At 45.1% G+C, this 26,114-nt stretch overlaps 1 protein-coding gene across 4 annotated transcripts; it reads left to right on the forward strand.

Moving 5' to 3' along the window:
* Positions 1 to 2,850: 2,850 nt before the first annotated feature.
* On the forward strand, positions 2,851 to 24,903 carry LOC119394026 (mitochondrial coenzyme A transporter SLC25A42). Of its 4 annotated transcripts, none has more exons than XM_037661237.2 (7): positions 2,851 to 3,088; positions 4,120 to 4,260; positions 5,846 to 5,954; positions 8,785 to 8,974; positions 19,242 to 19,358; positions 20,593 to 20,744; positions 23,943 to 24,903. In XM_037661237.2, exons 2-7 carry the CDS (start codon positions 4,156 to 4,158, stop codon positions 24,278 to 24,280), a joined length of 1,011 nt encoding a protein of 336 aa, XP_037517165.1. In that variant the 5' UTR covers positions 2,851 to 3,088; positions 4,120 to 4,155; the 3' UTR covers positions 24,281 to 24,903. The 4 variants fall into 4 exon arrangements, with proteins under 4 accessions (XP_037517165.1, XP_049271550.1, XP_037517166.1 ...); XM_049415593.1 differs by lacking the exon at positions 23,943 to 24,903 and adding an exon at positions 20,877 to 21,069; XM_037661238.2 differs by lacking the exon at positions 2,851 to 3,088 and adding an exon at positions 3,161 to 3,292.
* Positions 24,904 to 26,114: the final 1,211 nt, after the last annotated feature.

The following is a 26,114-nucleotide window of genomic DNA, read 5'->3' on the forward strand; positions in this document are numbered from 1 at the left end:
GCACCTACCCTCTCTCCACACACGCGGGAGCTCCGCCGAGCTCCCGCGATGCGAGCGCCCTCACACGCCAGAGCGCGCCCCTCCTCTCCACTGACTCTCCGATACTCCGCCCGCACCACCTGCTCCGGTTGCTAGGGGCGAGGATAAGCGCGCGCGCCCGCAGCTGTTGCTATGGGAGAGGGAGTGAGAGCAGAGAGGTGCGCGGACAACGCGGATGCCTGACATAGCCCGATTAAGAAATGCATTCGCATTTAAAACGCAGCGCCGCGTGTCGCAATCTTGCCGCTCCGGCAACCGGTCACTTGTGCCAATCTCTTTCCGTTGGTACTGTACACGCACGGGCCCCACCAGCGCTTTGGTGTCTCGCGCTACAAAGATTCACGCAATGCTTCGCATTACGCAAACGTAAACTACAGCTGATTCTACCAAATTTCATAGCGGAGCTGTTATACGCTGTTTTACAGCGGATGGCTGCGCACGTTGACCAAAAACAACAGCGGCTGCCGTTTCGCTATTGGCCACTGCGACGGCGCGCTTTTTGCGGTTGCTGCTTGTCGTGATGGAATAATCAAAAGCCCTCTGCAGCTTCTGAATTTTCGTCACTTTCAGATAAAAATTAAGATCTGCAATTCAGAGTTCCCGGTAATTTTCACTTTTTCTGGTATTATGGAGAGACGATTTTAGCTCCCAGTTATCATGTGTTTTTATAAACTTGCGCAGTAACTCAACCGATAAATTAATCGAAACACTATCCTCTGCGAAATTGGCGCGTTCTTCGCTAATTGCGGATAATGGTGCATTGGAATATTTTTCGTGATATCATATATACCTCTTGAAAAGTGGGCAGATACTCAGGGCCAACACCAGTACTCGACCATTTCGACCGCGAAAGAAAGGACAACAAAATCGGCAAAAAATAAATGGTTGGTGCATGCGGTGAAGTGAGCTTTACAGGTATAGCCTTGTGAAGGATAATAATAGGCGAAGCTGCAGGTGGTGTTGCTGCAAATGAGGTGCACAAAATTTTTCTTTGCAAAATTTGAGAAGTGTTCTTCTGCTTCATTTGTTTCAGCCGTTTCATACCAAATACCCAATGATGTATCGCAAGATGGTGCCTTCATGAGTGATCAGTGGGACAGTGTTTTCCCACTTTTTTTTTTAGCAAAGTATACTGGCTTGGTTCTTGATGAAATTTTTTGATACTATTTCTGTGCGGTTTATATGTATATACCACAGCCGGGTTTTATATCATCTTGTCAAAAATATAGGCGAACCTACAAAGGGTTAGAAAGGTTAACTAATTTATTTATCCCACCCATAGACGAACAGAGCATCCAAGAAAATCCGGAAGACCAGTGGGAGGCGTTGCTGACGTCACTAAACCCTGAGGACCAGCTCCGGCTGGTGGACAGGGCTCGGGCATCAGCTGCAAGCCATGGCTACATTTAATAAGGAAGTCCCCCACCCCTGGCGAAGAGAACGCGCGCCTGGTCGGACAATAAAGTTTAATTCTCTCTCTCTTTAAAGGGGTCATGAAGCACCCCTTGGGCTTGTTGAAAAAACACATCCTGTGGAAAGCTGACGCGGCTATGAAGTGCTCTGCCAAATATTACAGTCGTGCGCGCCGCGTAAAGGCCACAAGCGAAGCGCGAAGTTGCCGTTTCCCCAGGCACCCTCTTTTCAAACAGAGGCCGGTTCTCACTCTCGTCGGTGGGCGGGGCGTCTGCACGTTGACGTCGCAGATCTGCCAGTTTACGTCGCAAGAGACATAGCATGGTTATTGACCGATAGCCGACGTAAATAGAGCGGCGTTCGGATCAGATGCGCTTCTTGCCACGGGGTGCCGCCACTTGCCGGCGCCGCACTCCTCAGTACATGGTAGCCGCGCTCGCGCACGCCAATCACAGCGGGAGAGCGATCGCGTTTCATGACGCGCGCTGACGTAACTTCTTTCTCCCATGCCATCCCTCCCTATGTAGCTTCCAGTGCGCTCGTCGGCACGAGAAAAGAGAGAAAGCGCTGAGAGCGTGCGCCAAACCCCCGTAACTCCGCTCATTCTTGACGGATTCGAGAAATTTTTGCGGAAATTGATTCGGGAGGCAGTAAACTCCGATACTGAGGTCATTAGATCATTACTTGGAAAAGTGGTTCATGACCCCTTTAATTACCGCCATAATTGATGTCTTTAGTCATCTTAAGATGCATGCCGCTATAGAAAAAGTAATTATGAAGACATCGAGGAAATATCGCACTGCCCTTATTTTTGAGGTTTTTCGGACACATGCAAGCCCACTCACGAACACTCACAAAGGGAAGTCGGAATACTCCCCCACAAAAAAAGAAATGTTCTGGTTACGCCACTGTAAACGACAGGTATGAATTAAAATTACGAGAAAAATATGCGGTCATTGTAGCGCCCTTATGGTAGACACGACGTTCGCTTTTTCTTTCGACGCCGTAGTTCGTTTCTACGCCGTATTGTTCTGCCACATCCTTTATCTAACAGATAGCACACGCGTATAGTGATTGTGTACCGCAGTTACCTAGTTCCTGACGCACACTATCTGATTGCTGCGCGGACGCTAATCTAAATATGCCGCACTGATTGCTGTGCCGTCAGCACGGTCACTCACTCAATCTTACGGACGCGAAACCAAAGACTGTGGCGGTTATAAGCAAGGAAGGAGGCGATATCATGATGAAAACACGCTGACGTTCGTATTACGGCCGAAGTGTTTGAACAACGCTACACATACCACTCCGCTTCATTGAGCGAAAGTACCTGCGTTTAAAAGAACCGCCACACGGCGACACGGGTGTGGTTTAATGACGTAAGCTCTACGTCGTTCCGGCAATCCCAAAAGGACCGCTCTCTCATGCCAGTTCCGGTCGGCGTTGTAGCATCGTCGGCATCGTTCCTCTTTTTAATGCAAGTTAAAATACCTCGGTACACAAGCGCACCCGGCCAACGTAGAGCACGTGTAGCGGATGCTGGCTTTGCACGAGTGAGGGGGGACCTTTCCCATTGCCTGGCTGTGTGCTGCGGAGATCTGTTGCTGTTTTTGCGACCTTGCTCACCTGTACCGATGTGAGTAATGCCTCTAGCCGCCTTTACCTGTATTTGTCGAGGGGTCGTCGTGCCGTGTGCTATCTAAAGATAAAAGTGTCGCAAGCAATGATTTATGAAGCATTGACCTGCCGGTGTGCCCCGGGCCTCTGCGCTTCACCCTTGGATGCTCCCGAAGTATTCTTGGCATCAGCACTTGTATGATGATCGGGAAGATAAAATTGGGTTGAGTATCAAAGATTTCCTGCCCTTGTAAAATATCATTATTTCTTCGCTTGTGTCTAGCACATCTTATGTAAGTTTACGGCCTTTCTTTCTCTTTTTTTTTTTTTGTCCGTGTTTGAAGCAACCGACTTTGCTGGCACGCACGGGTTTCTTATTGATTGATTGATGTTGCTGAGACGAACAACGTGAGCGTGTTTGAGAAAACATGAGTAATCAGATACCTATTCAGAACAGTGAGGAAGCGTCCTTGTAGTCTATAAGCTGCATAACATTAGCGATAGTAACGAGAAAAGAAACATATCGCAGGTGCTATGCTGCCATGACTTTCAAATTACACGCACATGCGGGATATGTAAATATTACCAAAAGAAAAGGCCTGTGTTCTGCCGATGTGACTCTAGTGAAAGAAACCTGTACTCTGATCTTCTGATAATGCACCCCTAGACATAAAGCTAAACTCAAAATTTTCAATACCAATGTTATTCAGGAAAAGAAATTTAGCACCTGCATATTTATTGCCTGTTCCCATTATTTCCTTGAAAATATATGCAAATAATTGTCATAAGTGTGGCAGGCACTTGGAATACTCTTTGTACAGTGTTATAAAAGGGATAGACGGAAATGCATGCACTAAGGATTTGAATGTACTGACGCAGTGGCAGATGGGCCAGATCGTGTGTTAATAGTTCATTCAGCTGGTTCTTCTTTCAACTTCATTGCTTTCTCATAGATGCCCTTCTCGCATCACTCTGTAAGTGAAATATTTGGTTCACGTGTTGGATTGTACATTGCAGAAGAGAAGTAACTCTGCTCATCGGTTATTTCAGGCTTAAAAACTGGAGGGGCCTGAGTGAAATTTTGGCATGAAATTAAAATTATTGCCGATACCAGACCCCGCTGAAAGTGAGGAAAATACTGAACCGGCACCTGATGCATTCAGCCATTGGGACGATGAACCACAATACGAGGTAAGTAGTTGAGTAGTACTTCACGCTGCTGTGTATTTGGTTTCTTTTATGGGCCACAAATCACAGCGGCTAAATGTCTTTACCTCTGTCTATGCATCCTACAAGAAGAAAGTCCTTTGGTCTTTATAGCAACAGGGTTGCTGCGAAATGGCCATAACCGAGATTTTGCTCGTGGTGGCAACATCAGCATACCCTCGACTCCAATTATAAGCATTGCCAATAGGCTGGATGGCAGTATTAACTGTGTTGACGTGGTGCCAATTGGTCTGGCTGCTGCAGCCATCTGCCCTTCTATCCGCAGCACACAAGGATATACTAGGCTGCAAAGCTAAGAAAGAGTAGTGATACAGAAACTGCTACGCTCAAGGCATTCGGCTGAATGCTCTGATTGTATGATCATCCTTATTGTTCCCACAGGTCATGAGCAGTACACAAGTATGGACTTCACTGCATCATAACGTAGCAATTGAAAGTTTTAGATAGTTGTGTGGCCAGCTGCACATGTTATGTCAAAGAAATAAAGAAACACACCACCGCATGGAGGCATGCAGTGCTCTTGGTGGTGGTAGTTAACTCTTACAGAATACCCCTCCAGGTATCTCTTGCATACTTTCACATTCCATGTAACACAAATTTGATTCTTGCACTTTGAAACAGAACTAATCCATTCTGCTTGGTTGCTTTCATGAAAAGACATTGGTTAAGGGTGGTAGGTATTTACTGATGCACAAGCATACTGTTGAAATACCACCGTGCTAAACTAACATTATGCTAAACAAACTTTTCGGACATGCTAAAGGAGTCGAAAGGAACACTTGTAACAACTTTGATGAAGTTTCTGGGCTCAAATTTTATTCGCTCATTTTGTGTTTCTCTCATTCTTTGGGCTAGGTTTGGAGACAACACTTGCCTAGGCTGATCTTTTCGTTCAATGGCTGAGGGAGAAGTTGCGGTAAAGGCAGATAATTTTGCAATCACTGCTTGCTCTCTTCCACCTCTGCAAACATTTCTTACATCTCTTCGTTTCCCTTTCCACTGACTTCACCTGCACACTGCACTGATTGTGACTGGAATGCTCTTTAAGCATTCAGTGAAGGTGACCTTGTAGATGTGTGCAGCATGCTAATAATTTCTGATCAGAATTAAATAGACACTGTATCTACTATAGCAGATAACTAATCTTATGAGTTGTTTCTCTCAACAGAGAGACAGAAAAAAAAATTTTCGTAGTAGACTGACTTCATCTTAACTGTCTTACGTGCCATTGTCTCTATTAGCAATGTGCATGGTAAAACCAACGCCTCCACTGAACTGTTCAACTAAATCCCACCTTTATACGTGTACAGTCTGTGCAAATTGTCCTCCAAAGTTTGACTAATTTGTGTGTGGTGCTTGCTGATGGTTAAGCTTTTGCAGTGTGACTTTGAGTGCTCTTTGCTGAATGCTTAAAAATTTTTTTTACTCATTTTCTTTTTTTTGTTCTCAGTTCTTTGACTACTGTACGGCATGTACGTTGTGTCACTGTCCTTTTTCTGAATGTTGCAAATTACTTACGATCCTTTGTTTTTATCCTTCTTGCTTGCAGATAACGAATCGAGATAAGGTTATCACATCATTCATTGCAGGAGCACTAGCCGGCTCTCTTGCAAAGACGACTATAGCGCCTCTTGATCGCACAAAGATTAACTTCCAAAGTAAGATGCATGCCTTTGATGGCAATCTGCTACATTACTACTGCTATTGCCGTTGTTCAAATGACACACCTGACTGTGAAAGAAACTCTGTTAGGTTACTTCTATCTATTTTGTTTGTTTGAGCTTGTGCTAATGCATGCAGCCTTGTGGAACCGTTTAAAGCAGTTGTTACTTGAGTTAAAATGTTTTTACTTCAGCTTGTTGCATTGTATAACCTGACAAAGATCGTGCCTTGTGTCGAGATGTTTTGCTCTTGCTAACTTCATCTATGCCTGCTATATTTTAGGCAGCTTGAACGTTCCTGCTTTAACCTTTTCTTTTTTCTTATTGGTTCCTCTTTGTTCTGAAGCTTTTTTGTTATCACTGCAGTTGCCTCTGAATGCACATGCTTTGCCAAACTACTGCATTTTAGTGTGCTTCTCGCTATGCATCTTCACTATATGGTTTACCTCATGCATGTTGTAGTCTAGATGAAGAACTTTAACCGTGAACTACTGTATGCCAAAGTAGGCTGTGGTTTTGGGCTGGTTGGTATCGGTGATCCATAACATTGTTTTTGTGCCAAATCAAGTGTCCTTGTCCACTTTTATTTGACAAACAGCAAATACTAGAAGCAATAATGCATCGCACGCGCCACGCTGTGGTTGGCATATGTGTTATTTTTCAAACATTCTTTCACAGAAAATGCATTCAAGTAGGGATAAAATTTTTCGCTTATTCAGGTGCTGCATGTTTACTGGTGGCATAAATTGTGAATGCTCGTGCACGTCAACGTATTAAAGGGGTCATGAACCACTTTTCCAAGTAATGATCTAATGACCTCAGTATAAGAGTTTCCTGCCTCCCGAATTGATTGCGGCAAAAACTTCTCGAATCCGTCAAGAATGAGCAGAGTTACGGGTGTTTCGCGCACGCTCTCAGCACTTTCTCTCTTTTCTCGTCCCAACGAGCGCACTGGAAGCTACACAGGGAGGGATGGCACGGGGGAAAGAAGTTACGTTAGCGCACGTCATGAAATGCGATCGCTCTCCCGCTGTGATTCGCATGCGCAAGTGCGGCTGCCATGCAAAGTTAGCAGACTGAGGAGTGCGGCGCCGGCAAGTGGCGGCACCCCGTGGCAAGAAGCGCATCTGATCTAAACGCCGCTCTCTATTTATGTCGGCTATCGGCCAATGAGGATGCTATGTCTTTTGCGACGTGACGAAGCAGATACACGACGTCAACTGGCAGACGCCCCGCCCACCGACAAGAGTGAGAACCGGCCTCTGTTTGAAAAGAGGGTGCCTGAGAAAACAGCAACTTCGCGCTCCGCTTGTAGCCTTTACGCAGCGCACACGACTGCAATATTTGGCTGAGCATTTCATAGCTGTGTCAGCTTTCCGCAGGATCTGTTTCTTCAACAAGCCCAAGGGGTGCTTCATGACCCCTTTAAATCCAGAAGAGAGAAAGAAGGAGGGAAAGAAAAAGGTCTCAAGCAAAGGCATGCGCAGAGTCTCTTCTTAATTTAAGGTGGCACGGTAGTCTGACCACCCCCCTTTCCTGTTGACGCCTTGGGCGCCACAAAATTAAAAGCGAAAAGCACACTTGCAACAAACTGATGATTTAGTTCCAGAGGAACATGGATTTCGGCTTCCGTACTTTGAGTTTGCGGGATTCAATGCCGGCCATGGGGCGGCCACATTTCAATACAGGCAAAATGCTAGAGTCCCGTGTGCTAAGATTTATGTGCACATTAAAGGGGTACTGACACAAAACTTAGCAGCCAAGATAGCCTGCAGGATCGATTCCTGTGAACATGCATATGTCATCTGTCATATCAACAGCGAATATAGCTTGGAAGGTATTTGATATGAATTTTGAAGTTCACGTGCGCGATCCAGCGCTATACGCTGCACCTTGCTACATCGACATCCTTGAAAGTGACCCAACGGTGACCCCCCTACTTCCCTGCCATCACCTTGCTGCAGCCAATACAGCAAGTTATGATGACGTCATAGTCGCCATTTCTCTCTTGCTGCGCTTATGCCAGCAGACTACTTTTCGGCGGCTGCTTGTGAGTCCATGGCCGTGGCGCACGCGTTGAAAGTTTTGTGTTTGGTGACACAGCCTTCCCGTTTCCTGTTCGAAAGGACTTCTTGATTTCCTTGTGCTGACTGTGCTGTGGACCGTGCACAAGTGCGTCACAGTTCTGTGTGCTGACATGTCGCGCGTTGCACATGCTACATGGTGATAGTTGCACCCGGCGGCTTGTAGTTTTTGTAACTCTGTCAAACCGAAACTGAGACTGGTCAGTAATGAGGAGCCTGTAATTAATTATATGTCACACACTGCAGCAAACGATGTGCTGTGTTATGACTAACAGACCCCAGCAATACTTTGCAGCAAAAAAATGTGAGGCCGAAATTTTTGTGTCAGTACCCCTTTAAAGAACCCCAGGTTGTTGAAATTTCCGGAGCCCTCTACTATGGCGTCTGTCATAATCATATCGTGGTTTTGGGATGTAAAACCCCAACAATTAATATATTAGCTGCCATACTTTACTGCAGTTGTACAGTGTACATGAGAACTACATCCAAGTACTATAAGCTAGTATCTAGCATTGTTGTACATTCAGTAAACGTTTTCAGTGTGAATTGTCATCACACCTGCTTCCATATGCTGCTCGCAGATTAATAAAAGCTGTAAGACCCTTAGTGCACACGTACATGTATGACCTTAAGTAAAAAAAAAAAACTTGGGAGTATGTCCCTAAATTTGCCAGTGCTGTGTCTGAGCTAATATCTTCACTTTGCGCTTCTTTTTCTTCTCCAAACGTGGCACCTAATTGCAGTACACAATGAGCAGTTCTCGTTTACCAAGGCGATTCAGTTCCTGGTCAAATCGTACAAGGAGCATGGCCTGCTCAGTTGGTGGCGAGGTAACACAGCCACCATGGCAAGAGTTGTCCCCTTCGCCGCCTGCCAGTACGCTGCTCACGAGCACTGGAAGATCATCCTCAAGGTGGATACAAACGAAAGGAGGTGAGCGGTCAAAACTTTCTGTATAGGTGATTTCACTACATCATGTGCAATTCTGTGCTATTAGTACTCTAATCCATACAGAGCAGGTGTCTATAGATCAGGGGTCTCAAATACGGGGCTTGTGGGCTGCGCTAGCACCTCTCGCTAGCAGCCCGGCACGCACATTGCCGTTTTTGTCCCGTATACTTTTTAATTTTCTTATAAGTGTGATCCTGAACTACACAGACATAACTGGTCTCAAGCATTTTTTTCGTGAGGCACTCCATGCGCTCACTGTGTATTGAACATGACCGTGGAGTATAAAACTCTATATTTCAGAATCTGCGTCCGGGTTTCAGTCATTCTTAAGATTGGTATCGATATGTTTCTCAAAACCTGACATCAAATACCCTTCAGAAATGACCCATGTATGAAATATGGTAAAGGCCTTGATTCAAATGGCGATGTTAGCTCACATTCTGTTGAACCCCCACTCCAACGATTGTCACTGTCCTGGCCTTTGCGGAAGACTAAATTTCATGACTGTGGCCCACTAGCTGAGTTGAGTTTTGAGACCTCTGCTATAGGTGGTACCCACTGTACCGCGGCGCGCACGTCATTCATTCGTGCAAGAGAGTCGTGCTTGGTGGTTTCCGTTCTAACCATAAATACTCCTTCGCTGCTTTGTAAAGGCTATGTGTATTATGAATTAAGAGTCCGTCGTCCCTAGTTGAAATGTTGCATTTGGCTGAGCGGTGAAGTCTTAACTTTTGCTTAAGTTTGCCAGAAAGTTTGAGTTTTCAACCAAAAGCTAGCAACAAGAACATGTGCCTGTATGGGAATGTCGCCTTGTTAAATTGTGCAACACGCAGGGTGTCGGAACGGAACGAAAAACGAAAAAAACGATATTTTGGACTGGAACGAAAACGTAACCGAAACTTTATTTATTATTTCGTTCCAGAGTGAAAACGAAATTTTTTCAATCGTTTTTCGGTTCACGAGAAAACTTCGCAATCCGGAGCAACTGAGCTCGTGCAATGTGAGCATATCTCAGGGTACGGTATTAGCGCGTACCCCAGGCAGGAATTCCAAAGCAAAGATATGTTGAAATTGTGCGGAAAACGAAAACAGTGGCAACCAGAGATGTTTATACAGTAGACTCCCGTTAAGACGAACTCGAAGGGGCCGCGGTCATCTGTTCGTCTTATCAGGAGTTCGGCTTATCAGAAGTGCCCCTAAAAAGAGACATGGTAACATGCCAAGTGCATCCAAATATGTTACTTGAAAACACTGAATGGAGTAGGCCTACAATGGCGGCAAAAAGACAAGAAAAAGCATTTATTTGGCTCATCTAGATAAAAACTATGCCTTCAAGCAGAGTACTTACACGAATCGTACGAGCACCTGATTTCGCGGGTTCAAAAATAAAAGAAATTCATGTACATACTGCTACCACATTTTAATGATAAAACTGTAGCACGCTCCTATGTTGACGATTACAAAAAGAGAGAGAGAAGCACAATTTTCCTTCAAAGAATGTAAAATTTATTGTCCTGGCAGTTCGTTTTCTTCTGTGAGCCTGTTTTGCTGGCTCTAAGATCACTTCTGGGTGGGCCTCAGTCGCGTGCTGTTGCCTTGACAAAGTCATTATACGCTGAGTTGCTTAAGAAAGTCTGCAAGGTTTTCTTCGAGGTCCGGATATTTTGCCGTTTTCGGCCCGTAGTAACTTTTCCTGAACGACGTGCAGCTGAAGATATCCCATCGGGCTACTCACGGTCACAAGCCTCGCCACGAAAAAGACACAACGCAGCTATATTCACTGTGCAAAATAGCCTTCCCTTGTCGTGCGCTTCCATAATCAAAATGGCTGATCACAATTTGCACTTCACTGGGAACAGATACAACTAGGGTTGCCACCTTTTACCGAAAAAAAAAACCGGCCCTTATTCGGGGGGGGGGGGGGGGAGTTAACGGGAGATTAAAATAATGCTGAACAATAGACGCTATGTCAATTCTTCGGCATGCAGTGCCATTTAATGTAACATTGCTTTCATTGAGCCAAATAAACCCAATGCACAAACAAAAGCAGCACACTCAGCTAACCAACTAGCCTAATTGCTGACATAAAAGTACCCGTGATTGGAATGACGCTTCGCTTATTAGTCTGAATGTGCTGCACTGAAAAGGAACCACAATGCTTCGTCCATAAAAAAAGCTCTTCTTTGCGTCTGAATCCAACAGGCCAGTGGCATTATTCGCAATGCCCACGAACTATAGGTGGCGCGCCGTGCTTTTCAATATGGCGCCAGGAGGAGGGTCAACCCGTTTGTTAGCATAGAAACAGATAGGACGTGCGAACGTACGGACCGTGCCACTTTCACCGGATGAAGTCATGAGCTGCGCTGAAATGGATATGAGACTAAAATACTTTCCCAAACCATGGAAAGTGCTAAGTACTCGCCACCTAATTATTTGCTGCGAAGTGAAAGGTTATATTTCAGCTCCGTTACCGTGCATAACGATGCTTTGCGAAATCCTGTGCGTGCTACATAAACCTGTATGAACGGCACTCCGAGGTAGTACTTACCGAGCCTGTCTGACGGATTTGCCGCACTAGTAGGCCGCCAGCGAGTAGCGCCATCGCTGCTGCGCGTGATGATGGCTTGCAAACATAAAAGTGTTCTGTGATAATACCTCGTCGTCATTACTTGCGCAGTCGAAAACGCGGAACACAAGCATGTAACATGCCATTCAGTAGCGCGTGTGTCACAGCCATGCTGAGACTCTAGCCGTGTGTACTTCACTCGCATGTTGCAGGTTCGATAAGCACGATCGAAACATGAATATCGAAAAGAATAAACACGTATGCTTTTCGCAACGTCGAAGAAGTTCGCCGAGAGGCGTGGATTGTGGCCGTTACTGCACGTTCCATCGCTCTAACCATTTCGCTTCGTTGGTCGAGCTTGAGCGGGTTGGCGGCATGCGGCGCTCCATAATATCCACAATAATTGTGATACATGCAATGCACAAGAGGAACTATGCTTTTATTTTGATCTCGCTCAAGGATATTATACATTAAATACAATCAAAGTGACTTACGAGCGTGAAAGAACATTAACGCACGAGAGGACGTGAAGTGCAACTCGCTCCTCATGAGTTAGCAGCTGGTGGTTCATCGTCGCTGTCACTCTCGGTGCTTTCACAGTCTTCTACTTGCAGTGAAAAATCCTCGTCGTCAAGATAGTTTCTTTCTACATCACTGCTGAAAGCAATGTGAAGAATTTCCTCCGCCGAACGACTTCGACCACTCCGCGTCACCACGTTAGACGTCTGGGTCTGGGCGCGGAGAACGTTTTGCTCTCAGACCGGTCAACAAGCAAATCGCTTGCAGTGTGCTGCCACCTATCAACAAACGTACAAAAACAAGCGGCGCAGCGGTGGCTTGGAAAACCAACACGCTGGCGAAGGACGGCGTGGATGGAAAGCGTTCGCTCCACGAAAGGCGTCGAGCGGACGCGTCCTCGAATGATTGAAACGTCGCTCGCACGATTCGTAACAGCGGTTTGCTGACAAAGGATAGATGCCCTATTTTAATGTATCGACAAATTGAGATCGCTCAGTTTTACAAGAGCACATCGCGAGCCGGCGCGACCTCCCGCGTACAGTGTTATGGGATTCATGCACTACAAGAAACACTGACTAATGCTATATACAAGTAAAACAGGGTGAGCTTCAACTGAATATGTCAGACGATAACATTTAACTAACCTACGTGGTTACAGAAAGCCTCGTGAAGCTGATAGTATGTGTACACTGTGGGCTAGCATTGAAAGCGCGAGTTGCCACGTATTTTCACGAAAAGTTCGCGTCTCGCAAGAACGAATCAGATTTCTCGTGTCACGGAGGGCCCGGTTTGTTCACTGATGAAGGGAACATGCAAAGTCGTAGTGTTCCTTTCTTGCCAACGCGTTAACACTGAGGCTAGCACAGCCGAGCAAGGGAGCGACTGCATAGTGACGCCATTTTGTCGTCTACTAACCCTCCTCGAGAGGACGCTCCCGAATTCCGCTCGGTGGCGCGACAGTCTATGGGCATTGCGAATAGACACAAAGGAATGTTAAAATGTACCTATGCCACAAAAATGTCGGATATTCATGTACCATACACGTGCAATAATATGCTCTATTCCAATGATCGCTAGACTTGAAGGTATCCCAGAAAGTGCTTGACTAATAGCGTAAGAGTTTTGGTGAGTGACGATAAATATTTACCGTCGTAGTTGTTGAACAACGCGGTCGGGGACTGACCGCCGGTCAGTCCCCGACCACGCAGGTGGAATTCCTCAGTCAACACGTGCGGTCAACACGGAGAAGAGTAAAAAAAAAAAAAAAAAACCCGGGATACGATGAGCAAAAAACCGGCCAATGACGGCCGGTCTTAGGTGCGGACCGGCGACCGGTCCCTTGTCTAAAAAACCTGCCCGGCCGGTCCAAAACCGGGCAGGTGGCAACCCTAGATACAACGCACACAGGTCCTATGCGAACCAAGGAGGTTTAAAAAAAATTCTGGAGTGGAAGCTCTCGCAACGCCTTGCCAGCAAAAGTGAAGCCAGCTTTTGCCCACCAAAGAGCTCGGAAACATGCTCTTTTCTGGTGGTGCCCACTCAGAGATCAAATGGCTTTGATCTGTTAGAGTAAATACTACGTTAATTATGAAATAAAAGATCGTTGTTGCCGACAAAAGTAACCCGTTCAGAGGAGTATTGGCGATTGATCTACAATAAAATTTCCCATGACTTTGAGGCTTATTTGAGAAAACTAGTAACGCAACGACACACTTGGAGCAGTATCTGACCCCTAAAAGTTGCCATATTAAACTCGGCTAGCGTGCGAGGAAAACGCTGGCTTTCGGTCGCCTAACGCCGATGGTTCATCGTGCCCCTACTAAGATGGCGGGCGCCGCCGCCATCTTGTGGTGGGTACGGCTTCACTCTTGCGCAATAGTCGCCACTCCAGCAATTTTTTGTTTAACCTCCTTGATGCGAACCAACGCGAATTGACCACAAAATACATGTGCTCGGCCGCCATTGTGTTATGGCGATGACAATGCACCTGACCCCTCTGACGGGAGTGCGCCGTGATCGTGGTTTTGGTTTCGTACTCGATTGTAATGCACAGACCATTTTTGTTCCTGTTGTCGCTTTCTTTTTTTTTTCCCACTCCCCTTGCGTTTGCCCCTCTGACCACGGCGGAGGGGCCCCAAACTCTTGTGTTCTTCTGTTCTCCTTTGTACTTCAGCTGGGAAACTGAAGAACGGGAGGGGAATACAATGGCTCGGGGGTCCAAGTTGTAAATCCCCCTACTCTTTTTGTTGCTTTCTTTGCCGATAAAGCCCGCACCTCCCCCACCCACAGGCTGGGGGTGAGGGGGATGCCGGTTTTATCCGCTGACCGTTCTTTTTCCTTTATCTTGCGCCCTCAGCGTCGCGATTTGCTTCGCGTCTTTGCTCCCGAAAGCGCTTTTTTTTCCTTTTGTGCTTTTTCTCGGTCGCCTGAATGCCCAACCAAGACTGCAGTGTTCGTTTCGCAGAATCACCAGCGTTGTTGACCACCGCGAGAGTTCGTCTTAACAGAAGAATACACTTGGGCGGTTCGTCTTAAGCGAATTTTTTTTGCATTGAGTCTATGGGGAACCAAACAACCGGTCCTGTGTTGTTCGGCATAAGCGAGAATTCTTCTTAACCGAGTTCGTCTTAACGGCAGTTTTTGCGCGCCTCTCACGCAGGCCACCGTGGAGAGGGCATTGTCGGCGCTGAAGTTTGTTACAGCGAAAGCTGTTATGAGATCATAACGGCTGATTTTGGCGCCATAGTTGTCCACCGCCGCCGGTGTCCGTGACCGCTATCGCGTGATATAAAAAAAAATAAATGAGAAACAAATTTCTAGGATCGGATGGCATTTCAACCCGCGCCCTCTGCGTGGCAGTCGGGTCTTCCACCACAGTGCCACGCTAGTGCTTCTATGCTTGCGAGGGCTGACGAGCAGTGGCCCCCAGTGTTCCATATTCGATACAAAGGCAGAAGGTACTCGAGCGGTGCACTGTTCCAACTAATACCAGCAGATCTAGAGGGTCTTATTCCTCATTAACCAAATCTTATTTTTCTCCATATTTACAACCGCTCCAGACGCGTGGCAAAACTGCTTAGTCTTCTTGAATACTACCTTTGTCAGCATAAAAATAGGCTACGTCGTTGTTTTAGCATTAACGCATTTAAGCACTAACAATATTAAAACACCACCATTTGTTCAAACATGCTGACCATGCAAATACTATAGGTAGCGGGAGAACTGCCCCTAGGGAATTAGTAGGGTGGTTGTACTGCACGAGATATGCCACCAAGCTACCATCCCTCGACCTTGGTAACTTGTTTTGCGTACTCTTGCAGTTCTTTATGCATCTAATGACATCAGTTTTATGGGGCGTTCATTCTTAACTCAATAAAACTATCAAGGTGCCTTCTTCGTGGACAAATTATATTGATGGAACTGAACTGCCTGGCCATTCCTGGAGTGCGAATGGGCTAAGTTTTTTCATTCCGAGGAATTGAAAGGAATGAATTGCGGCAAGTTCTAATTCCCCGCAATAGAATTGAAATGGAATGGAGGCGCCCATTCCGCCACACTGCTTCCCGTCCACTGCAAAGTGATCAGCCATAATTCTTTATCATCATTAGTCACAGCGCAAAGTGCACATAACGCCTTACAGATGTGTAGCGTGTACCACGAGACTCCGAAGAATGACGAAAAATGGCATATGGGGAACTTCTCTACTTCAGAAGAATTGGGATGATTTGGGATGATTTAGAGACTCTCCAGCGAGCTCTACAAAGTCCGCTCTTCCAGCTTTCGTTGTGACTGTGCTGCGTGTGTCGTGCAGGTCTGGCGATCTCTTTATCAGAGCAGCGGTCTCGCACATCAGAGAGTACACTCAATGACGTGTTGCTTCTGAGATCGTGCTCACTCCCTTGACACAAAGCACTGAGCCCACTAAAAAATTCGTATTTGTCTTTTGAGAAAATAAATACTATGACTTTCAAATTAATACTGGTTTGTGCTAGTTGGTAGAAATAGACCTCTCCCTGTTTGCAAACAGTGTGACGTCACTGGCAGTGTCCCGCCCCCAAGTCCCGCCTTCGAAGCAGGTGCTGGTTGGCAAGAAAGTTCCGCCGCCGGGATCTCTCTGCATAGCAACGCTGCGTGCGTCTGCTTTACTTCGATAGAAGTTTTTGCAAATTGCTGTTTTCTGAACTCACAGCTGTTAGAAGGAAGATTTACTGCCTGTAATGAACGATTCTGTTAGTTCAACATATGATTTGCACGTCGTGGATGACAGCCATAAAAAAACCTGATGCTCCTCGGAAGCAAACGTTGTACATTTTCACGCGACTGTTGTTTGGAGAAATATTAGTATGTCATGGATTAGCATGGCATGAATTTCCGTAGCGAAATCTGCACTGCAGTTTTAAACGATGTACAGCATTGGCGGCTCTGTCCGCGAGGTCACGGATTAGATTCTCACTCACGGCGCAAAATTCTGATCAGAGATGAATCAAAGAAAAAAAAACGAAGGAAACACGCATTAGCCTGCATTCGGTTAAAAAATCCCCGTGAAAATTAAAGCGAAGTTTTCCCCTACCGCGTTCCTCATAATCCACTGAGCAGTTTAGAGATGTTGAACACAATAATTTAATTATAAATATTCTCTTGCGCGGTTACGTCGCTGTATCTGATGCCTTCAACGTGTTTCCATACTTGCTCCTCTCCTTTAGACTTGGTACACAAACTCGGAATGTCACTTCATAAATATCGAGCCGTAAAGGTAAGCTAACTAGAATATGACAAACAAGAATCTCCACTGCTTCCATTATGACGTATATCTCCAATAAAAGGCGATACGCGTATGGTTCTGGATGTTCGCCGTGGTAAACCGTACGTGCATGTTCCGCAATGCTAAAACACGCTGGTAGCTCATGCGTAGTCTCACCTTTCAGTCCGGACATCATGCACTTTCTTTTTTTTTTGTGCACGCAGCACAAACACTGAGATGTACGCACTCGCAGATCATCGCGTCAAATAAAATGTCCAATCCTGATGTTCCGTCGACAACCGGTCACTGCAAATTGCCCTGTTAGAAACAACGCGTGCCGATGTTTTCGCAAACAAGATGCATCGTTATTCACACACCACACACAATATTGTCAGTTTCAACGTCCGCAAATGTGAACCGATATCGTCGTTGCCTTTCAACACACACTACACGCCACAGTAAACGCGGCACATTTTCGAAGACGATGCCGCTGTTCCTCGCACAAACCACCACGTGGGTTCACTTCTCCAAGTTAAACAGCCAGCAGCGTGGCAAATTTTTCGTCACGCAGTCCACGACACATTTATATGTTCTTTGACACATACCACAAATAATCTTGGAAACGAAAGATTCAGAAAAAGGTTCCAAAGAAAAAAAAAACGTGCGCCAAACACCGTGCGACTGTACCACGCTGAGCCGGCCGAGCCGGCAGCGGGAATGTTTTGCCAACCACCCGCGGTTGCACGTGCGCCGAGAGGTCACGTGACCTGACGTCACGGGGAGTGAGTGACGTAGGCTGGTAGAGGTCTATTCGTGGTACAGTTACTTCCGCTCCTCTAAAGAACGTATTTTACCCTTGTCCCACTTTCCTAAGAGCAGGGCAAGTAACTACATCGCAAATCCAATGTTCGTTATGATTACCTTAACTTCAAATTTTTCCATAAAAGAACCGTTACGAACCGTTACGGAACATTTTTTTTTCGTTCCGGAACAGATACGGAAGGGAACTTTTTGCGGTGGAACGAAACTAAAACCGAAACGAAAAACATTTCGTTCCGACACCCTGGCAACACGTGCTTGATGTCACGTAAATAAGCAATTGCAATTGCATGGGGAATTTATGCAAATTTTCTCTGGGTGGGAAAGTGACCGCTGTGGGCGGAGCTTACATTCATTGTCACGTTGTAACCAACTATAGAGATGCATGCCTGCTATGCAAATTCACAGTATATCGCAATTCGTGTACATGTTTTCCATTTATCCATATTTGCATATCATTTATACTTATTTGTAATTGCATTAGTTTCTGTTTTCCACTGTTGCTGTCAATGTAACTTCTCTGATTATTGCGTACAGGAGGTCCCATTTCATATTTGACCATGGCCCCTCGTCCTGTTAGCTGTGAAATATTTTGCGCAATATTAAGTATGATTGACTGATCGAAGAGGCAGCACCACTGAAGCTATGCGCAGCAGTATTGGCATGGACATTTCATTCATCTTGTTTTGCTGCTGAGGTGTTTCTAGCTTGTGATACTTTCTTCAGGACAACTGCTTCATGCTTTACAACTTGTCATTTGTAGTGTACAGTGTGCAAGGGAGTAAATGCCTCTGAACTTGATGCACTGCAGCAGACATGCCGACAGAATAATAATAATAATAATAATAATAATAATAATAATAATAATAATAATAATAATAATAATAATAATAATAATAATAAAAAAGCTCTGCGAACCTGCGACAGGTGGCAGAACAACCCTCATACCCGTAAGTGCACGTGCGCCTCATGGTCGCTGAGCCTGAGAGAGTAGTGCATGTGGAGCGACCATGGGGTCCCACAGTGAAGAAGGCTGGGCGTTGTCGCTCCATACTCTTCAATACACCTACCAACACATCAAGGGGCTAAAATACATGCTTCTAGAAGGATTAGAGAAATAGCGCAACCATTAGAATTGCGCTAAATCACACCATCTTTCACTTTGGTGCGAATTTTTTAATGCACAATGGAGAATGTACCGGTACGTCAGTGTCACTGTGGAGGAGAAATGTGAAAACATACCGGTACGTCAGTCACAATGAAAAGGTTAATAACGACTGCAGTCAACTTTTACATCCACCGTTTTTCTCTGGCATGGTTTTATGCCTTAAGAAGTGTTGCAATTTTTTATCAATATGCCAAAAGAATATTTCTCTGGGAACTGCACATTTGTTCTGAATGAGTCAATTCTTATCATTTAAATGCGTGTGTGTTCACCAGCATGTAATGTGCAACTTGGTTTTTGTTATAGAAGCACTGCTGATGCATATAGTTCAGAACTTCCTGGAGCATGCACATGCTACTGTCATAACTGATGCGTACTGCACTGCTTGTTGAATCTATTGAATTGTGGGCTTTTAATAACATAAACGTGGGCTTTCCAGGAAGAAGCACTACTTCCGGACGTTCCTTGCTGGATCCTTGGCTGGTTGCACGGCGTCTACGCTGACGTACCCCTTGGATGTTGCACGTGCAAGGATGGCAGTTTCCATGCCAGACAGGTGATCACAGCCCATAATTATAGCGAAGCTGACAAGCTGCCATAGTTTTCATGTCACATTTAGAACAATGTAAATTCGCAATGAACGCACGTGAAGCTGCATCTGCACAGCTGTGGCATTCAAATCTTGAGAAAGTTTAAATGTACGTCAGCAACCTCTAATTACCACTAAATGATGCAGACAGCTTTTGGAAAACTCCTATTAATAAAGTAACCAGTTTAACAATAACTGAACACATGTTATTTATCCACCTTTAAAGCATCCTGTAATAGTGTACGTAGTACTTGCCCTATATATATATATATATATATATATATATATATATATATATATATATATATATATATACACTCTTAAATTTGATGTTAAAGGAGTCATGAACCATTATGCCAAGTAATCATCAAACGACCTCTCGGTATCAGAGTTTATTGCCTCATAAATCGATTGCCACAAGAATTTCTCGGATTCATCAAGAATGAGTGAAGTTACCGGGGTTTGTGGCGTGCTTCAAGCGCTTCTCTTCCCTCATCCCGATGAGCGTGCTGGAAGCTATGCAGAGAGGGATGGCAAGGGGGAAGTAAGTTATGTTAGAGCAGATCATGACCTTGAGCATGTGTGATGAAGTGTGATCGCTGTGTCCCATTGCGATTCCTGTGTGCAAGTGTGCCTCACTGTGTAATGTTAGCAGACTACAGAGTTCGGTGCTGGTACCCCGTGGCAAGAAGCGCATTTGATCCGAATGCCGCTCTTGATTTATGTTGGCTATTGGCCAGTAGCATGGTATCTGTTGTTTGACATCAAACAGCAGGCGCCCTTACCTAACGAAGAGAGTGAGCACAGGCCTCTATATGAAGAAAGAGCTCCTGAGAAAATGGCAACTTCGCGCTCTGCTTTGAAACTCCATTTGCTGCACACGACTGCAAGGTTTTACTGAGCGGTTCTTAGCAGTGTCTGCTATACACAGGATGTATTTTCTCATCAAGCCCAAGGGATGGTTCATGACCCTTTAAATGTGGTATTGTAAGCACTGGTAGTTTCTGCATTTCTGCAGAAACTATCCATTGTCTAACACACTGGTACTTCTGTTGTGTGAGTTATTGATATCAGAAATAGTTTAGTATTTGCACTGTTTAGAGTTTGCACTGCACTGTTAAGTTTTGGACTGTTACTGGCTGCAGGTATCCCTTGATTCATAGTTTTGTTTGTTTATTCTTTCCTCTACCTATGCCAATAGGTACCGAAACATAATTGAAGTGTTTCGGGAAATCTGGAGATTGGAAGGCCCGAGGAACTTGTACAGAGGGTTCGCACCCACGATGCTTGGCGTCATCCCCTATGCCGGTGCTAGTTTTTTTACGTATGAGACTCTGAAGAGGCTAAGAGCAGGTAAGGATAATTCTTTTTCCATTTGATGATTCTTATTGCGTATTACACTTATTTATGCTGTACCATATATGTAATCAGGGTACGTGCGTGTTCGGAATGGTGTTTGAAACCGCATCATGTTTCTCTTAATAGAACATCTTGACAGAAGTCTTCTGATGTGGCAGCAAGCAATTGGCGCCATTGAAGATATGAGGATTACTATCTGGTACATTCCAAATCTGATGGTAGACACTTGTTTTCTTCTTCATCTCCAATGTTTTGGATTGCCCATTTTAAAGGAAGCAGTCTTATGAAACATTTGCATTCCTCTGTACCTATAAAGTCTGTTGTGGTAGACATAGTAATTCAGCCATGTTGGCTGGATTACTTGAAGAGGCAGATATTACTTGCAAGACAAATAAGAGGGTGATGTTAACTAGTTAAAATTCACAAGTTAACTTTGTTGTTGATTACTTTAAGATTGTTTCATTTCTTTCTGTCCTTGCACTTCAGCACTGTTTCAAGGGGTGCTTTGCCCACCTTGTCACCAAATTCTGGCAGCCATGAGCAGTAGGTGATAACAAAGTAATAGGTATCAACGAAAAGTAATTGCTACATTATGCTGGCCTTTTTCCCAATCACAGAATCAAAGCCAATCAGTAATAGACCCTTTTCATGATCGGCAAGTGTGCTTCCCTGAGCATATTCGCCCAATTAATGGCGGCACATGTCGTGCTTCAAGTGGAGACGAGGTGCTAGTTGCACGTGCTGGGGCTTGACTATTATGCGTGTTCATGTCAAGAGAACCTTGTCTACATTTTCTACATCATAGCGCAAGCAAGCAGCGTTTGGATGCGCTGTTTGCAGTAAGCGACTAGCCGCCATTAGTTGGGCAAATTGCATAACAGGAAAGCTAGCTTCTATTAAGTGAACACTATTTACTTAGCAGAAATCCTGTCTTAGCAACTGTTCCAGCATCTTGGGCTCGATGTTGTGTGTGACTACCCGCATTGACTTCACAGTTAACACTATCAGCACTCTATTTAATGTAGAGCTGATTATCGTTAACGTGAACATTTGCACAGTCAGCTATGGATTTTAAGGACGTGGTGCTTGGGACTGCTGCTAAGCATGGGGTTTCTGCTAAATTAATGCAGTGAACATTCGTAAAGCAGGGTAATCTGAAAACACGAATGCTACATTTTTGCTGCCCTCAAACACCGAAATTGTTACAGCCACGTTTAAATACTAGCTGCGGTTATTGGGCATCCTGGTGCTCACATTGTGACAAGCGATGGTGGGCATGCATTTGTATAGTTAAGGAACACGATGTGTCCCATGGCAGAAGTTTCTTTTAATTCTTAAGATGCTGTACCGCAATATGTTGCACACGTTTGACAGTACAGCACCTACGTGTAGTGGCTAAGCCGATTTTTGGTCTGTCCGCAGCCGCCGTGGCTGCCAGCGGATTGGCGCATGAGAGAGCTGGTCTAAGGCTGCGATAAAATTACAACATAGTGCCACTGGTGGCTTCGATTATACAATAAATTAGATGGCAAAAATAATGTGTCTAGAATTTCAGACATTCCAAACTTCCAAGACATTCCAAGATATTGCCAAAATTAATGCAGAGTTTCCCACTATGCTTTTTAATCTTGTCATGGTATTGGCACACAGAACTCTAGAAGGCGATTTTTCGTATTACTTCTTTGCTCATGGGAATTGCATTGCAAAATTGCTTTGCTATATTGAGGGAACATGCATCTCGGTGAAGGTGAAACACAGAAACGAAAAAGTTTGTTACACCACAGACTTCATTATAGTATCAAGGTTCGTTATGTTGAAGTCTGACTGCATTGTAGTGCTCAGCTTTAATTCTTCAACTGAGAAGGAGGCCAGCATGATGAAGGAATTCCTTCCCCTTGGTCCGAGGCATGGCTCTTGATTGTGGCATTGATCCAATCTGGAAATTTCTTTGTCACTGAAATGGCACACGCACCATCAAAGAATATAGGAGATTGTGAAGAATTTTTGTGTTGGATGCAGTGTTCTTGTAGCGTAATGAGGCTTGACCACAGCACTACGGACGGCAAGGGGAGGGAAATTCACACGAGGGCGGCAGACAATCAGGCGTTGTGGTGAGATTAGAAAATTTGCAGGCGTATAGGACCAAGTTGGCCGACGCAGGAGATGGGTAACTGGAGATCGCCGTGAGAGGCCTCCACCCTGCAGTGGACTTAGGCTGCTGCACTGCCAAAGGTGGTGAATGAGACAGAGAATGAAAGAACACAAGTGTGTTCGTGGTGGTTCCTCAGATAAGCCTGCCTACTTTCCTGCAACTTTTCCTGCCATCTCACTTGGTGAGAAATATGCTCTTAAGTTGTGCTTCTTCTTCAAAAAAGGCTTCACAACCTGTGACATCACACTGAAAATTGGCAATGACTGACAAAGAGGTGCTGAAATCGCGACACAAAGGTTAAGAATGAATTTGTGATCTTCATTTTCTTGTGTGATAATAAACCTATGATGGTGAAATGAATGAAAACGGTGTTCTCAAGGAATAACTTATCAGTACAAATTAATTTGTTTCGCTTTAGCATCTCTTTAAAGGGGTACCGACACCAATTTTCGAAGCTGAGTTCACTTTGCCATACAAATCTCCTGGATACAGAGATGGCTCTGATCAAGAGTGAAGCTAAGTAAATGCTGATATTTTATTTTGACATTAAAGTCAATTTTTGCATGGCATTCCTACTGACATCAGGTTACAGTACCAATTCTGGTGAGATTACGCACCAGTATGGCTAGTTTTGATGGTGTCAGGCACCAAAACATTGAAAAGGGCTGCTTGTGCATCACCAGCAGAGCCACAGAGCGGAGCGGCCGTGGAAAGGCCACAATATTTTGTGCGAGTGTGTAACGAGAGGCTCATACTTTGTCATGACGCCGGGGTACTGTAGGAACCAAAACTAGCTTTTAAGGACATATTGTAATTAATATTTCAAGGTGTACTCACGCTTACCAGTACTACTAGGCTCTTGAAGGCTTGACCTTTCGTTTGATGCAAAAATGAACTGAAAATTTTCGTGTCAGTACTCCTTTAAAGATAATTTTTGCTAATAGTTGATGGAAAGATATTCCAAATGTTCCCGCATTGTTTGGTGTATCCAAGGGTTCAGAGACTACTGTGTTAATCTGATGCTGCTTTTCTTTCTACAGAGCAGACGGGGTCGACGGAATTGCACCCATTCGAGCGCTTGGTGTTTGGTGCGGTGGGTGGCCTGTTCGGCCAGTCGAGTTCCTATCCGCTGGACATTGTGAGGCGGCGGATGCAGACGGCGCCCCTGACTGGGCAGAACTACACCAGTGTGTTGGGAACCCTCATGATGGTCTACAAGAACGAAGGCCTCATTGGCGGCCTCTACAAAGGACTGAGCATGAACTGGATCAAGGGACCCATCGCCGTCGGCATCAGCTTCATGACGTTCGACATCAGCTCGCAGGCGATGCAGAAAGCGCTGGCCTCGCGATTTTGGACACGCTGGCGAAGTGACTAAGTCCGCTTAGTTGTTTATTCAAGGGATCTAGCTCCGTCATTGCTGGACTACGTAGCAATCATGGTAGCAGTGTGGACTGGCTCTAGCCGTCGTTATAACATTGGTTGCGAGCCGTAGCGCTGTGCCTCGCGTTGCTAGAAGCGACCGCGTGGCTTGCGGATTACGCCGATGCTTATTCCAGGCTACAGCTCTAGTGGAACAAAAAGCTTTTTTGCAGAGTTGCGGTTGGGGCATGCTTATACTATTGCCGGCGTTGAGCCACATCAATTTTATTTTACGGGGGACTGTTGAAAGATGCGTAAATATATATATTCCTGTTGAATCGCTGCCGAAAATCTCTCTGTTTTTTGTAAACGCGCAGTCACGTAGCTGAAGTCGTGATTGCCTTGGAAGGGCAGCGACTTTTCTCTAGTCTTTCAACTTTTGTCAAGCTTCATAGCCTCGGCTTCATAAGCTGCGAGGACACAGTGAAGAGTTGGGCTGAATACCGTGGGTATTAGTCAACTGCTTCTTATCTTCAATATATTTTGTTTTGGTATGCTTTTATGACAGACAGCATAGAGAGACCTACAGAGATCCATTGGCATAGGAACCTGTGTGGCCATTGCTAGCCTTCTGGTGTAGTTACTCGTGAGAGTAAAAAAAAAATTATTGAGTCAGGCACAAACATTTTTGAGTTGTGCAGCTCTCGTCTCGTGGCCATGTATATATAGTACACTTAAGCAGGCAGCTGCAATTGCTCCAGTGAGCTACTGTGTGGAAATAGCAGCTCCTTTGAATATACTCCAAGCAAATGATGTGAGTAGTTGAGCAGGTAAACACTAAGGCTGATGGCATTGTGCCTTGGGAGTCAGTCTCACTTTTTAGCTGCCTGGATACACTCCTTCTGTGGGATTACTAGAGGAATGTCTTTGATACTGTATTTAGCTCTTAATGGTAGACCGTAAGTTCTGTAACAGTAGCATGCAGCAAACACTGGAGACTGCATGTGTGATGCCAGCATAATTGTGAACAAATAAGAAGCCTTTCTTTCCTCAGTATGCTCTGTTACTTGCTGGATGTAAGATGCTTTATTTGCGTGAATATAACGTCATCACCAGCATCGTGCAATCGTGAATGTTGTGCAAGCAGAGGCCTTGGACGACTAATCCATGATGTTGCGATTGTAATGAAAAGGAACAAAACAGCGATTTGGACGATAGTAAGTGAAGACATCAGACACAGCGCTGGCAACGCTAAGTGCCGTTGTATTTGGCAACATTGAGCAGGCCCTTTTCAACGCTGCAAAACGGGCGATTACTATGGTGCACTGCCCCATAGGTCCGAATGTGCACATGCTGTTGCAGCTGCATACCAGATACTCTTGGACACCTCTGTGCCATCACTTTCATCCCACTTTTTATGACTGAAAACTCTTCGCAGGCCTGTGCTTCCTGCTGTTAAGAGGCAGGTTTTCCTGCTACGCTCAGTCAAATGTGGTTGAGACCACTTTAAGAAAACAAATTCAAAGGGGGGTTTATTTGCACACTTAGTTTTTTTGTTTATAATACAGGATGCCTTCTCAGCCTAATATTCCACCTGTCCCCCTTTGGAAGAAAAATTGGCTATGCATGCCTTCCTTAGCATAAATTCAGTGTTGTGTGTGTTTTTATAACGCTGCACAGAATAGACATTAGGTCAATGAATGATGAAAGCTAGAGTGGTTCTAAAGGTTAGAGTGATTCTAGGTAGTCAATGTGTGCTGCTTTGCTGTATAGAAATAACTTGTCGGAAATACCAAGTGCATGTCCAGTTTTATTAATCCACGATAAGCAGAGAAGCGCATGCAACCAAG

This window comes from Rhipicephalus sanguineus, chromosome 5 (assembly GCF_013339695.2).
Source record: "Rhipicephalus sanguineus isolate Rsan-2018 chromosome 5, BIME_Rsan_1.4, whole genome shotgun sequence".
NCBI lineage: Eukaryota > Metazoa > Arthropoda > Arachnida > Ixodida > Ixodidae > Rhipicephalus > Rhipicephalus sanguineus.